General features: G+C 55.8%; 3 protein-coding genes across 3 annotated transcripts; 1 reads left to right on the top strand and 2 right to left on the bottom strand.

The window, feature by feature from the left end:
* Window positions 1–984: 984 nt before the first annotated feature.
* On the bottom strand, window positions 985–3,088 carry GLRG_09959 (FAD dependent oxidoreductase; the record flags this gene model as incomplete). Its single annotated transcript, XM_008100644.1, has 2 exons — window positions 985–1,796; window positions 1,867–3,088. 2 exons carry the CDS (start codon window positions 3,086–3,088, stop codon window positions 985–987), a joined length of 2,034 nt encoding a protein of 677 aa, XP_008098835.1.
* A 3,639-nt stretch (window positions 3,089–6,727) lies between these two features.
* Window positions 6,728–8,019, bottom strand: GLRG_09958 (MIP family channel protein; the record flags this gene model as incomplete). The annotated part of the gene is made up of 3 exons (XM_008100643.1): window positions 6,728–6,904; window positions 7,049–7,589; window positions 7,709–8,019. The coding sequence occupies 3 exons, from the start codon at window positions 8,017–8,019 to the stop codon at window positions 6,728–6,730; spliced, it is 1,029 nt and encodes a 342-aa protein (XP_008098834.1).
* A 4,158-nt stretch (window positions 8,020–12,177) lies between these two features.
* Window positions 12,178–13,918, top strand: GLRG_09957 (glycerol kinase; the record flags this gene model as incomplete). Its single annotated transcript, XM_008100642.1, has 3 exons — window positions 12,178–12,338; window positions 12,433–13,591; window positions 13,679–13,918. The coding sequence occupies 3 exons, from the start codon at window positions 12,178–12,180 to the stop codon at window positions 13,916–13,918; spliced, it is 1,560 nt and encodes a 519-aa protein (XP_008098833.1).
* Window positions 13,919–15,199: the final 1,281 nt, after the last annotated feature.

The raw sequence follows: 15,199 nt of genomic DNA, 5'->3' as shown, positions 1-15,199 counted from the left end.
GCAGTCAACTAATAGTGGAGCAACGCTCCCTCCATCAGGTCAAGGGGACCATCGTGAAGCCCTTGTTCTCCCATCCTCAGTTGAGTCCGTCGTTCCCAGTCGTGTCCGGGTTGGGGTTCAGCAAGGCGTTAAAGACGTCCTGGCTCTTTACGCGAGGCTGACGGCCGAACGGAGGAGCTTGGTGAACACTCCAAAGCTCCGTTGGGCTTAAGTTTGCATTCTAATGCGTGGGATAGCAGCAGTACTCCGCGCATATATCAGTGGTCCCGCCACGTCGCTGTCATCACCGTGACGAGTGACATGGATGTAAGTTTTGTGGATGCAAGGACTAATGTCATATGCGGTAATGCGAAACGGAGAGAGCAACTCGATTTTGATAAATTTTCTTGCTATATTTGGGTAGTGAGTGTAGTACCGCTTACATTCTTAAGCCAGTATTGCCTATCAACACTATAAAAGACAGCGTGTAACTATCCATGTATAAACATCGTAACAAACAACCAGTCGACGGCTTCCAGCCAAGCAACCGACAAGATTGAGGGTTCGCAATCACCGCTTACAAGGCACTCATGAGATTGTAGGGAATAGTAATATCATGGGGGTTTCGATGGTCGATGCCATCATCTATGTGCACTTGCGCACGCCATCATCTCGCCTATGGACGAGAGAAATGCCGGCGCCAATGGCACGCGTAAACGGATACGTAAGAAATATGGTAGAACAAATAGAAAATCGTACACTACTCTCATAATGCTCCACCCCTAGTACGCCATACCCGTCTATATGGGATATCCTCACGTCGCGATAATCAACCCAAAATGATTCACACACAGGGAGCAATTGACTCCTTACAGTATCCAACTGTTTGCTTTTTTCCGGGCCAAAATTTCCCGAGTCTCTCGCTGATATATCGTTGAAAAAAAGGATAGAAGAAGGAAAAGAGGGAAGGGGAGAAATAAAAACACTAAAAAACTCCATGCAAGTTTATGCATCGGTGATGTTTCTTGCAAGAGCACCGCCGGCCTGGATGTCACCCAGGCCGGTCTTGAAACCGCTGGCGGAGGCGGCGGTCTGGGCTTTTGGGGCGTACCCTGACTTAGCATCACCGCTCCTCAGGACCTCCTCGCGGGTGACGTTGAGCTTGTCGGCAGACAACCCCATCGACTGGAGGAAGTGGACCGTCTGGGTCCACTCCTTCTTCTTGCGGGCCTCGTTCCAGCCGAGCTCCTCAGCCATGACGTCAATGACATGGGGCAGGGCGCGGAGGGCGGACTCGGCATCCAGGAAGGCGAGACGGGTGCGGCGGGAGATCAGGTCGGTGGCGGTCATAGCAGCCTCGGCGCGGACACCGTGGCGGATCTCGCCGACGACAAAGGGGAAGTTAGGGATGATGCGCTCAGAAGAGGCAGCAGCGACGGACCAGGCGCGGTCGCCGTAGTTATGGGCCAAATGGTTGGCAACATCAGCGTCGAGAGAGAAGTGTGAGGCAAGGTGGCTAGGCAGGTGCTTGGAGAAACCGTGGGCACCGACAAGAGGCACATTGGTGGTGATGCACTTGCCGGTGGTGGTGAAGGCAGGGAGCCCAGCACCGGAGATATCAGGCAGGGTAACGGGCTTGGGCTGGAGCTTGAAGGTCGCGATGGCCTCGTCGACGGCGTCCTCGGCCATCTGGCGGTAGGTGGTCCACTTGCCGCCGGCGCATGTAAGAAGGCCAGAGTCGGAGACGGTAACAAGGTGGGAGCGGACGAGGGATTCGGTATTCTTCGCGTTGGGATCCTTGACCAAGGGACGGATTCCTGGAGAGGCTGTTAGCTTTTGTGTGCAACGGATATGGCATCGGTCGGAATATGAAACGAGTCGACTTACCAGACCAGGCAGCGAGAACATCAGAGCGGGTAAGGGCAGCATCGGGGGTCATCAGCTTGTTGACCTCCTTCAGAATGAACTTGATGTCGTCCTCGCGGGCGACGGGTTCACGCTCGACGGGAGCAGCGTTATCCGTAGTTCCAGCCAGAGTGTATCCTTGCCAGGGCAGCACGAAAATAACACGACCGTCCGAGGTAGCAGCGTCGAGAAGACCAATTCCGTTGGGGCAGATGTCACCAGGCAGCATGATGTGGGCGCCAGAAGCAGGGGCGACGATGGGTTTGCGGTCGGGGTTGTCCATACGCTCAATGGCGTCCGCGAAGGGGCCAGTCGCGTTGATGACACCCTTGGCGCGGACAGTGAAGGAGTCGCTGCCGGGAGTCATGACATCGCGGACCTTGGCACCGGTGATCTTGCCGTGGGAGTTCTTTTCCAGAGAGGTGACTTCGACGTGGTTGACGACGGTTGCGCCATAGAGGGCAGCAGTCAAGGCGAGAGAGACGTTCATGCGAGAGTCATTGTGCTGGCCGTCGTAGTAGACCAGAGCACCGACCATGTTATCACGGCGAAGCTTGGGGAAGGCCTCTAGGGCTTTCTTCGTGGAGACGTAGTAGGAGCTCTCGAGACCCTGGGAACCAGCGAGGAGATCGTAGGCCTTGGTGCCGGCCCAGAAGTAGGGGGTCTGCCACCATTTCTGGATGGGCAGGAGAATGGGCAGAGACGAGGACAGGTGGGGGGCGACGTTGAGGAAGGTCTTGCGCTCGTGGAGAGCCTCCATGACGAGCTCGAGCTGGGAGTAATCGAGGTTCCAGACGGCCTTTTCGAGGTAACGGACACCGCCGTGGACGAGCTTGGTGCTCTTGGACGAAGTTCCGGCCGAGAAGTCGTCGCGCTCGACGAGAGCGACCTTCAGGCCGCGGGTGACGGCATCAAGAGCGATGCCGGTGCCGGTGGCGCCGCCGCCGATGACGAGCAGGTCGTACTCGTGGGTGTCGGAGCTATGAGCGCGCAGATCGGCCAGCTGAGAAGCGCGATCCTTGGCGATGGGGAATGAGGGGGGTATGATCTTGCCTTGGTTGTCACGCTTGAGCTCAACCAGCGGCTTATCGAAGCTGTGAGCTCCGCGGCCGCTGAGAAAGGTCGAGTAGGCGACGACACCACCAGTTGCGGCGGCGGCGGCGATGACGACGGGCCTTCTCAGGCTTGCGAAGCGGGGCGGCATGCTGTAGACTGGCCTTCTCACACAATGGGAAGATTGAGGCCGAGTCCGAAGAGGACGAGTAATACGGGTTGGGCGCGTGTGTGGTGGTGAGGTAGTCGACAGTCCCTGACGTAGAGTGGGGTATCTGTAGCTACTACTCTTTCCTCGGCGTTGGTCTGGTTGGAGAGGTCGCAGGTGATAATCCTGGAGAAGTAGAAGAAGAGGAAGGGGGACGGGGGGGGGATAAAATGGAAAAGAAGAAGCTCAATGCTTAAAAGGGTCCGAGATGATCGGCAAAATGATGGATTTCCGGCTGGCTGGGAACGACAATAAAAAAAAATGGGAGAGAGAGAGAGCAAGAAAGGTACTGGTAGGTATACAACCTAGGTACCGTTTGGAAGAGGGAAGCTACCCCGGGCTGGGCCGCCTCACCCGCAACTGTGCGTTTCGATTCGTGGAATGACACCCCGAGCTCACGCGAGAGTGTATCTTGCCGTTGGGCAGTGAGCTTGGCAAGGCGAACGTAGACTACTGGAGGTGGTATAATGTGACAGGGAGGTAGAGAGAATCGGGCGAGGGTACGAAATAGGTACTGTGTGATGGAGAGAGAGATGGAGAGAGAAGAAGGGAAAAGAAGAAGCCAGCAGAGATCAAAAGAGGCTAAAAGTAGATCGGAAAGGGGGGGGTGTGCGTGGGTGGTGGTACGGAGATACCTACCAGTACCTACCCTACCCAGGTAGTGTAGCCACGGACGTAGTAGGGTCGTGGAGATGGGAGACGAAACCATATCTGTACAGTTCATCGTTCATCGGGCTTGGGAGCTAAAAGCGCAAACTTTGGTGCGACTTTAGGTATGTATGTCAGCAACGCCGCCATCGCTCGCATTGGACCTCGACCCCCCACGTGGCCGCAGGCGCACCCGTGGTACGCCAGCCAACCTTTGCAGTGTTGATTCTCGCCCTGATCGTTTCTGCCATCTGCGGTACCAAAACATACGGTGTCTTGCTTTGCTCTGCATTCCTTTGTCTGGCACGTTGCGTTACCAGACGCCGGATTGTCCGGGCGGCCCAAGCTAGCCGTCTCTGGACGTACACGTACAGACAAGCATCACTGTCATGTCAGGTCGGGGTCTGACATCATGGACCTGGTGGACGAACGAGAGACAGACAGAGTCAGGTCAGGGAAGAGGAGACCCGCTCATCATTCGCCATGTCGGTAACAGCGCAACATTCGATCGATATGGAGAAATGATTGGGGGGCCCCGGGGAAAGAGAGTCGTTAGTTATCCATATTGCCTAGTGTCATCCCATCCGTGTGGTGCATGTTTCCAGTCAGAGCCTCAAGTGCGCTTGTCCTACATGCATGTCGGTATTGAAACGCCGAGGCAACGGTGCTTTCGGGTTCGTGTCGGTGTTTGAGAGGCGAATACCCCTGGCTCGGTGGCTTCGGCTCTCATCACCGAATGATGAAGAAATAATTGGGGAAGGGGGGGGTCGGGAGGGGAGATGCACTTACCAAAAAAAGAATTGGGGGAAGAGCTGGCCGCCTCTGGGCGAGAATGAGACATTTGGAGGCAAGTGCAGAGTTCCCCTCATTGCCGTTGAACCCTCCTTCCCCCTGTCCCTTTTGCTTCCCCTCCTCCCCTCCGCCTCGGTGTTACATCTTCTCCATCTCCGCGACCACACCTTGGCTCCGCACGGCACAGTTTATGGGCCTGCATGGTCATGTCCTTTCCTTTTCCTTTCTTACCGCACCACCGCCCTGCAGAATCACCACCAAACCACCGCTGCCCGCTGGATCGCGCGTCCTGCATGCTCATGCAGCGCACCCACCCAGCAACATAATCAGCACCGCATACACAATAGAGACAGACTGGCGAGTACAATCGGCCCGGTCACTCGCCAGCGTTTGAAATCTTCTCATGGACTCCTCTTTCACCGGGGTTTGGTTATTCTGGGGCTCGCCTCACTTTTTCATCTCGAGGCTCGAAGTGAGGCTTGCCCGAAGAGGCTTGAAAGGTCCTCAAGGGGCCGAGGCCGCAGGTTCATCTTAAGAACCGGATGCCATCCTCTCTCTCCAATGTCGCAGACCATTGTTTGAGCTTCCGCAACAGGCGGGTGACCAGACGCCACACTTTCCTTCGACAAACTCTCGAGAGTGTATACGGCATGCGCCTACCTGCAAACGGTAAACGCACCACCCAGGTACGACGAGACCAGCCAGTGCACGAACTATCCATCCAGCGACTCTTCCTTCGTCCTTCAGCCATTACCGCCCCCCCCCCCCCTCTAGGCATTCTCCTCAGCGCGAGGAATCAAGATGAGGTCGCGCACTCCAATGGAACCACTGCAAATATGCCCCTCGACTCCTTTTCTCCCTGCACAGGGTTGCGATGCAATCATTTGCCAACATCAATGCACAGATTTATTGCGCAGGAAGGAGCAGGAGGGGGGCATTGGTGAGTGAGCGGCGCGGCTGGACGCGTATTCAGGTGCGTGGTATGGCTAAGCAGCCGAAGCCAGCACAAGTGATCTTCATTATCCGCTTCCAAGGCCAAGATGGCGTCAATATGAACAGGGGTGGCTTTCAGACTCATTGCTGCAATGTCGGTGAATTCACCAAGCCATCGGACTCCAGCGCCTCCCAAAACGGACGCGTAAACCGCTAGTCTATCTCTCTTGCGCCTCCCACTAGGTGTGTCCTGGCCTCTCGGAACCCAGTGTGCAGGTTGCACCCTGCAGTGTCTTGGCCGTTCTGAAGTTCTTAGGGAAGCATTCCGACGCCGTGGGCGCGCCATGCCGCTACCCCCAAAATCATTCTGCTCTTTCCCCCGCAGGAAAACCGCCGACTCGACGGAACAATTCTCAAGGTTTCGGGGCCTCACCCACACCTCGGGCGTCGTACCAATCTTCCAGCGAAGTGGCTTTTTTCGTTCTTTCTTCTTTCTTTCCACCTGGCAAGAGATTCAGTCTCGAAGGTCTCGAAGAGACCGTCCTCACGAACATACTAATTGCCGACTGAGCGCGTCTTCCCCCCTCTCTTCTTGGTAAGTTCATAATGCACGTAGAATGAGTCCGAGAGCTCTCGTCCGTGTCGTCACACATAGACATGCACGAACAACAACCCGGTGAACTTGATGCTTTGTGATGATTACTTTTCTCATTTGTTTTAACGACAGCTATGAGGAAGGCAACTCTATTGCCCTCCCCAAGACACAAATTACGATGCAAACGCACGTAAAAAAAAGTTCAACAAAAATATACACTAGTACCGCCGTATCGGTTACACCTAACACCAGCGGCAAATAACCCGGACAGACGAGCAAACGCACTCGACGCAACTTGGCGAACTACGAACGGCGGCGCAGCCAAAGAACTAAAAACAAAGAACCGAACCGAATTGCGCCTTGAGTACTTTTGCCCCGACATTCTTATTCGCCATAAGGGGCAGCAAATCTTTGATCATTTCATCCGCGTCTTTTCTCCGCGACTACACAGGGACTAGTGTCCCAGATTCGAGTCGGCCGCCCGTTCATTCCCTCTCCAAAGATTTTTGGTATCATCCCTCGGATCTGGTTCTGGTTTCCTTCTGTTCTGTCTCATTCTCACGTATACGACGCTCAATCACACACACGTCGACACACGATAAGTCATCATCTCTTTACACCTTTCCCAAGTGGTGGTTCTTGTAGGTGTTGGACCACACATTTCGGCGGGGCTGGAAGAGACGAGTGAGACCAAAGTAGGGACTGTTGATCGGGCTCTCGCCCGTGTACATGAAGACATCGTATAGAAAGCCACCGAGGAGGGTTCCGAAGAAGGGGGCAACCATGGGGATCTATTGACCGATTTGTTAGTCCCGGAACTTGGCACATGTTTCGCCCACACATGGCGGCCGACACGCAACAGCCCCCTTGCGAGAAAGAGAGAGAAAGACAGAAAGAAGAGGGGCCGAGGCAGGATGACGAAGGATTCTGCTTACCCAGAAATAGTATCCACCGGCGGACCACACCTCACTCCCGTATCCGAGCATGTACGAAACCAGGCGGGGGCCAAAGTCACGAGCCAGGTTAATGGCGTAACCGGTCTCCCAGCCCCAGCAGGCACCGATGCCGAAAATGAGGAAGAAGAGGGCCAAGGGCATCAAGGGCCCGGCTGCTCCGTTGGCGGGGTCAGCGAGCGCGAAGATGACGAACTGGAGGATGCAGGACGCGATAAGTTCGGAGAAGAACATGCCCGTCCGGGTCATGAACGCGGCGGGGTATGTGCAGAAGACGCCGGCCGTCGAGTTGGGGCCCCCGACGGTGCGGATGCCAGCGCCGCCCTCGAACGCGTCGAAGGCCTTGATGTAGTTGCCGTACACGATGAGGGCTGCCACCATGGCGCCCAGGAGCTGGCCAATGAAGTAGACGGGGAACTTGCGCCACGGGTGACCGCGGAACACGCAGTTGGCCAGCGTCACTGCCGGGTTGAGGTGTCCGCCAGACTTTTTGCTGCAGTAGACGCCGAGCATAACACCCAGTCTAAGTCCAGAGTCAGCCCATCAGTTTCTTCCCCGTTGCCATACTATACCATGCGATGAAGTCAAGTATGGAGGCGGTGCTGCCTGCGTGCGCATCTTCAAGGGATTCACTTCACTTACCCCCAGCCCCAGGAGATGCTCTGGTAGTCACCCTTGGTGCTTTTACTCAGGACAACCTGGGCGACGACACCGTCACCAAAGAGGACGAGGACCATGGTCCCGAAGAACTCGGAGAACCCGTCTTGGAGATGATCGCGGATGCGCGCCCAGACCAGCTGCTCCTCCTCATGATGAGTTGGGAGCATGCTGCCGACGGCGTGCTCCTCGTGGGTGTCCTCGCCTCCCATTTCGTTCTTGAAAGTCGGGATATGGTGCTTGCCGATGTACGACGACTCTGACACCGAATCCGCTGTGTGGACAGTGATGACCATTAGAACCGAACCGAGACAGATTTGAAATGGCAGGGACCCAGAGGGTCAAAGGCAGAGATTGCGGATGAAGAGAGACAGAGATGGGTGGGGGTGAAGGGAGCAGAACGCGGGGTGAAGATGGAAATATGCAACGAGAAATAACATCTCACATCGCAGACCGTGGGGAAGAAAGATCTTCTTATGGCACCCACGGGCTCATGGTGTTCCCACGGGGCTGGACAGCCGTTGCAACCAATCCGCCGGGTCTGGATCTGCTTCTTGGGGAAAGATGAGGGGGGAGGCATGAGGAGGCATGGACCAAGATTGAGGGCCACTAGGTTCACGCAACTTGGAGAAGAAGGGACATGGGGGTGTGATGTGACGGGGGCACCGACGCATCGCAAATGCAAGTGAAATGCCTTCTTCTTGACGCTTACCCATTTTCGATCACTTTGGATGTGTCTTGTTTGTAACCCCGTGGCTTGGGTAGGTGGATCCTCCTCTCTTTAACCTATTCAGTACGATATTTCCCCGGGATTGGTGGTCTGTCCTTGGGAACCTCAACAACCGAGATGGCGGGGGAGGGGGCGAGATTTGGCTATCTTTCCAATATCGGATTCCTGGTATGGCCGACCGACGACTCGGGATAGAGACGAGGGTGTGGGATTGGTGAGAAGAGGCAAGCGTCTCTGTGATGTGACTATCGCGAGTGTTCCCAAACGGGGATTCGTGTCCGGGTCTTGCGGAGAGCGATGGAGATGGGGATGCAGATGGCGCTCACGAGGTCAAGATGTGGTGGGGTGATGGAAGAAAGAAGAAAAAGGGTCGAACGATGCAGGTGGGCCGGGCGACGATGGAAACTCGCTCAGGGTGATTGTGGTCGAGTGAGAAGAGAGACGAAGAAAGAAAGGACGCGAAGGTGGGACAAGGGGATGGATATGATGCAGTTCGGTGGCTCGCACCGAAGATGAGGTTGGACGACGGCCGAGACGGAACGAGAAGTACGACGCCCCGGTACCCTGCGGGTGATACTGCTGCCGGACGGCGGCCGAGGATCTGAAGCAACTCTGTCTGTAGCTTTTGTTCCTTCGATCCGTTGGCTTACTCGAACCCCCTTTCTAACCTTTGGACCGGGGTTCGCCAAGATAAAACGGGCGTGGGCACCGCGAACGGCCCAGAGAATGTCTAAGGTTGTCAGAGGAGGTATGTAGAGGTACGAAACGATGAGGTAACCTCCACCCGCACCACTAATAAGCAGTAGGCTTTACTCCAAACACGAATGCAGGATGCTTGGCTGTGGATGTGTGTGTGTGTGTGTGTGTGTGTGTGTGTGTGTGCATGTGGGCGGGGTGGGTGCGACTGCAACTCTCTTGCAGATTCACTTTTTATACCATGCGCATGGAGGGATGGTTTCTTCAAGGTAAGCTTCTAGGGCAGTTCCCACAACAGAAGATGGGGTGGTCGGATGAAACGGATGAATACATTTGCGTCAAAAAAGAGGCTGGGGTGGCGGACGTGAGGTAAGTTTCCGGTGCGTCTGCCTTCCGCGGGAGTGAGAGGAACGGATACAAGAGGCGAAGGGGGGGAGGGATGGATGCTGATACCTACGACACAGGAGCTTTCGTTATGCAACTCAACTTCCTTTTGCGGGCCAAACCGTTCAGTCAGCGATTTTGTTGTCCACTCGACGCCACTCTTGTCTATCGTGAAGGCGAGGAATAATGAATTGCCTGGACAAACCGAACATGACGCGCGTGCAAGTCTCATGACCCTTTGGTTGCAGGGTGAGTGGGAGAGAGAGAGCCTGCAGCCGAGCCGCAGTACCTAGCAGGAGGCAGCGACGCGAACCTCTGTAGGTAGTCCGGATAGTGTCCGCGCCTTTCCCCATTCAATGTCGAGATGTAACTCTGAACCTTGACTGATCAGATCGGAAGGTTGCCTCTTGTATGATTCATCCCTGCACAATCGACCGTCTGGGGAGGGGGGGGGGGGGGGCCGGGCCATGGCCCATGGCGCCAAGGGGTCCATCGAGGTGGAGATGGCAAATCTGACAGTGACGGGGCGAGCGGATTCACTCCCAGGCAAACGTCATACACACGAGACGGTACGTCCATCATTGGTCGACGTGTGAGAGTGGGAGAGAAACGGATTATCTGCACGTAAAGTTGAAACCGTGCCCGGAAACCTTTGCATTCTTTTAGGTCAAGGTTTGGCTGACTGGTCCTCCCGTTGGTGTCAGTGTGTCCTCAACAGACTTTCGGATGGGCAAACGAGACAAGCCCTCGGTCAGAAAACAAAACAGAAGAGATGCAACCCGAGTCTCGGGGTGCCCGTCAGCAACAAGGTTCTTCTTGGAGAGGATGCAGTCCGCAGTCACGCATCGGTATAACGCAGTGCAGGTAAGGGCAACCCCTGGTCAGTCGAGTTCGCAGCCGTTGCTGATCCCACGATGGAACATTCGCCTCTTTCCCCGCAGTTGGCCGCTCGAACCCGGACAAATGAGATGGCAGTCGAGCGGGCGGTTGCAACGTAACGTAGGGGGGCGGCATGTCAGCGGCATGAGAACTGGTTTCGCCGTTATTGCCCGAATTCAAAAAAATGAGAAGAAAAAAAAAGAGACGAGGGGGTGGAAAGGATCTGCGCTCGAAAGGCATGCATATACCGGCTGGCAGGCAGGGTGGCAATTGGTAGGGTTGTGACGCTGTCGCATACATGTTCCGGCTCGTCAGGTCAAACAAAACGTTATTCATACGTTCGTCCACTGCTTCTAGCGTTGGTGCGTGTATGCGTGTGAGTCTCTATCTCCCAGTATGCCCCAACCAAGGTGTGTCGGTTTCCGAATCGCTGCTTCTGGTTGGTTAGTTGGTTGGTTGTAACGTGTGTGTGTAGGGCGCAATATCATACTTGCGCAATTCAGTCCAAATGTATAGCTCCGTCCACTTACAACAAACTACTTGCTGTATGTAGACAGAGAGGGGGGGGGGCAGAAATCTACTCGTCCTCGTTCCATTTGCGATGCGCCCCTCGAATGCACCAAGAAGATTGTAGCCGCAGCACCAGCTGCAGCAGCAGGGCTAGAAAAAGACGCAGCAGACCAGAAGACAGGCATCCCACGCACGCATGCACGCGGGGGCGACCGGCGCATCCATCTGTTCTCGGAACACGGGCCTAACCCGGGTGGGCAAAGGCTACGCTAGCCAGCCCATCATCTCCTTGTCCGTACTTGTACTCTCTCTCTCTGTCTCTCTCGACCCCGCTTTCTTCGAAGGAGCCTCGGGCAACCGGTGCCCCTCCCCCCTCTTGACCTGCTCGCAGGATATGTAGGTAAAGACCGGCGTACGGCCGGGCCCACCATGGCCTTCCGTGGAGCTCGCCGATGCAGACCGAAGCTGGTGCAGTCGTAGAGTGCGACTTGGGAATGACATCAAAGCCCATTACTAGAGAGGGTGCTACCTCCCCCCCCCCGGTCTCCCCCCACTTGTGCTCGCTGACCACGGCCGACATTGCTCGCCAGTATCGAACCATTACCGACCCAACTCGGTGCCTTCGCCCCGAATCTTGTCCTACATGTATCCCTCCCGGCTTCTCGCGTGGAAGGATGCGCTCGCCCTTCCGAGTTCTTCAACATCCTCGTGAGCACATGTCAAGGTAACCCACCCCGCTTGACCCGTTCGCGTTTCCCCAGTCGCAGTGGATCCTGCATCTGGGGGGACGGCCCCCTTTGACAGACCAGCGGATTTCTCACCCAGGCCCAGCTCCTTGGGCTCATCTCGTGATATCTCCACACGATCTGGGATGGGGTAGAGGGGATATGATGCATGAGAATGAGGGGTTGTGGCTTTTTGAGAAAAGTTGCCGTTCCCCGTGGAGGGAGCTAGCCGCGTGCACCGTCTGCTTGTTGGAGTTGGAGCGCTGAGCTTGGAGACTGGAGCTGAGTTTCCTCCCTGCGCGGGCACCTACAAATATTTTGTCAGCCCGTGAAACTTGGCTCTTCATCGTGTGCCCTCTTCTTACTCTTCTCCCTCTCCATCCCGTTTCGCAAAATATACCCAAGCCCGTCTCTTCTTGTCTTCCGCGTTGCGCTCCCCCCCCCCCCCCCCCCCCCTTCCTTGTCGCCGACGCCATCTTTGGATGCTCTCGTCTCTTCTTCCCCGCCGTTTCAAACAAGACTCCCCCACCATGTCTCCCGCTTCCGTGAACGGGGGCTCTGGCTCCAACATCTCCTTCGTGGGCGCCATTGATCAGGGCACCACGAGTACCCGTTTCCTCATCTTCAACCCCCGCGGCGAGGTCATTGCGACTCACCAGATTGAGTTCAAGCAGATCTACCCCAATCCGGGGTAAGTTGCGCCTGTGCTCGCGCGCGCGCGCGCTACTTCAACCGGCTTATCGGAGCCGTGCTGTAGTTTCGGAGGCTAATGAGAGTTGCGACAGCTGGCACGAGCACGATCCCGAGGAGCTTGTTTCCTCGGTCGAGAAGTGCATTGACGGCGCCGTCAAGGCTTTTGAGACCCAAGGCCACTCCCGCGACCAGATCAAGGCTGTCGGCATCACCAATCAGAGAGAGACCACTGTCCTCTGGGACACAACCACCGGCAAGGCCCTGTACAACGCCATCGTCTGGACCGATACCCGTACCAAGGACCTCGTCCGCCGACTGAAGCAACGCCTCGGCGCCAGCGAGCTCACCCAGCGATGCGGTCTTCCTCTTTCCACATACCCCTCCGTCGGCAAGCTTCTCTGGCTGATTGACAACGTCCCCGAGGTCAAGGACGCCTATGAGCGTGGTGTTCTGGCCTTCGGCACCATTGATACCTGGTTGGTGTACAAGCTCAATGGCGGCACCGCCCGCGATGTCTACGTTTCCGACCCCTCCAATGCTGCCCGTACCATGTTCATGAATATCCATACTCTCCAGTACGACGAGGACCTCATCGATTGGTTCAGGATCGACCCCAAGAAGGTCAAGCTCGCCAAGATTGTCCGCTCTTCGGACCCCGAGGCCTACGGTTCCTTGCACAACACCTTGCTGAGCGGCACCAAGATCACGGGCTGCTTGGGTGACCAGTCCGCTGCCCTGGTCGGGCAGAAAGGCTTCACTGCTGGCCTTGCCAAGAACACTTACGGCACCGGTTGCTTCTTACTCTATAACATTGGTCCCAAGCCCGTCATCTCTTCTCACGGCCTCTTGACCACCGTCGCTTTCGACTTTGGCCCTGGCAAGACCATGTATGCCCTCGAGGGCAGCATTGCTGTTGCGGGCTCCAGTGTCAAGTTTCTTGTTGACAACTTGGGTTTCATGGAGTCGTCCTCCAAGCTCAGCGCGCTCGCCGAGACTGTCGAGGACAACGGCGGATGCACCTTCGTCACTGCATTTAGCGGCCTATTCGCCCCGTACTGGATCGATGATGCCCGCGGTACCATTTTCGGCATCACTGCCTACACTCAACGTGGTCACATTGCTCGTGCCACTCTCGAAGCCACTTGCTTCCAGACCAAGGCCATCCTGGATTCCATGGAGAAGGACAGCGGCGCAGCTCTGACCGAGCTCGCCGTCGACGGTGGCATGTGCAACTCCGATCTCGTCATGCAGGTAAGTGCTTACAGAAGAAGAACCCCCCCCCCCTACAGCCGGACCTTATCCGAACCTCGGGAGAAAACAGGCTGACCCATGTAACAGACCCAGTCCGACATCATTGGCATCCCTGTTAACCGCCCAGGCATGCGCGAGACCACGGCCCTTGGCGCGGCCATTGCAGCAGGCTTTGCTGTGGGGGTGTGGAAGAACTTTGACGAGCTGAAGGACATCAATCTTGAGGGCCGCACCATCTTCAAGCCCGCCATCTCTGACGAGGAGGCTTCCGAGCGGTTTGGCCGCTGGGAAAAAGCCGTCCAGATGAGCAAGGGCTGGTCAAGCTAAAACATCTCTTCAGAGGGTCTACTTTTCACGTTGTGACATTTTCTTGTTCCTTTCCGATTTTGTTTTCTCTTTCGATATACCACATTCTGTTGTCTGAGAGATCTCCAATCACGATGGCATATGCGCATGCGCTTTTCGGCGTCTTGTGGAAAAGAACCCGTTCTGTATCATAAGTAGGATGACGACGGTATGACGAATTTTTTACCTCGGCCAGACTTTGCGCGCGCGTGTGTGCAAGGTGCTGCTTTGCCTTTGCCTGTCAACCAAGTCGGCGGTTACAGGGAAATCCGCAGTATGTTGCATCTCTGTCTTGATACCCCCCCTCCACGAGTGTATGCGATCGGACTTGTGTCCGCATCTCCATCCGTCCCGCTCGTACGACCACTAAGTAAGTCGTAAACAGGACGACGATGAACTGTAAATAACTTACTTCGTCGGAACACCAGCCAAGTGGTTGGATGGACTTGGAACCTGCGGAGAAGGTATCGTCGAAGCGACTGCCGTGCCCCCTTCCGTGCTCCCCCGCACCTTTTGACAGGTTCATCGCCGAAAGGATGATGCTGGTAGGAGTTAGGTATAAAACGTGACAGGCGCGACAGGAGGACGGCAAGGAGCGGGGTACGGCGTTCTTTGCCAAATAGAGGCTTTACCGACCAGTAATATATTTGAAGATGAGGTGAGGGGAAGAGAGGCGGCGCGGTTCCTGCATGTCCTGTTATAGCCATGTAATAACAGCATCGTCGGTCCTCTGTGGTGTCTATTCGTCGGAAATGGCTTTCACTCTCGTAACTGCCCCTAATGCGCCCCGATAGTCCATCATCGGACGTAACAGTCTTACTCTATCCTTTTAGTCTGTCCCATGGCTGTGCTTGTACCCGGGGTTTCCGGTGGACGAGAGCTCTGGGCTCGGGTGGTTGGTGCGCTGTGAGAGAAGTCTTTTGACCGTGCCTTTCCGTCGTCTTCGGTAGCATGATAGTGCATGTAGCTCAGCCTGACATGAGTTGGCAGTGGTTGAGTAGTTATGTCGCTGTCCAGAGAAGATGCGACTCTTTTACTGTGGATGATAGTGGGTCAATAATTGGATCTTTTTCATCATTGTTCGCATCCTTCTGCCGGGCTTTTGTGTGTCGGGCGAGAACCCCGACGAGCCCCGCGGCTCGTTTTGCTGACAAAGTCGCTTATCGCGGGCTTGAGTCGCCGAACTTTCCCCTACCCCTACCATGGTCCACCAGCAATTTTGCCTCTCGCTGAAGACTCGGCGCTCATTTCCCACTCTCTCCA

The sequence above is a fragment of the Colletotrichum graminicola genome (assembly GCF_000149035.1).
Source record: "Colletotrichum graminicola M1.001 genomic scaffold supercont1.54, whole genome shotgun sequence".
Classification (NCBI taxonomy): Eukaryota; Fungi; Ascomycota; class Sordariomycetes; order Glomerellales; family Glomerellaceae; genus Colletotrichum; species Colletotrichum graminicola.
The sequence above is the reverse complement of the archived record's forward strand: the minus strand, read 5'-3'. Positions and strand labels throughout refer to the sequence as shown.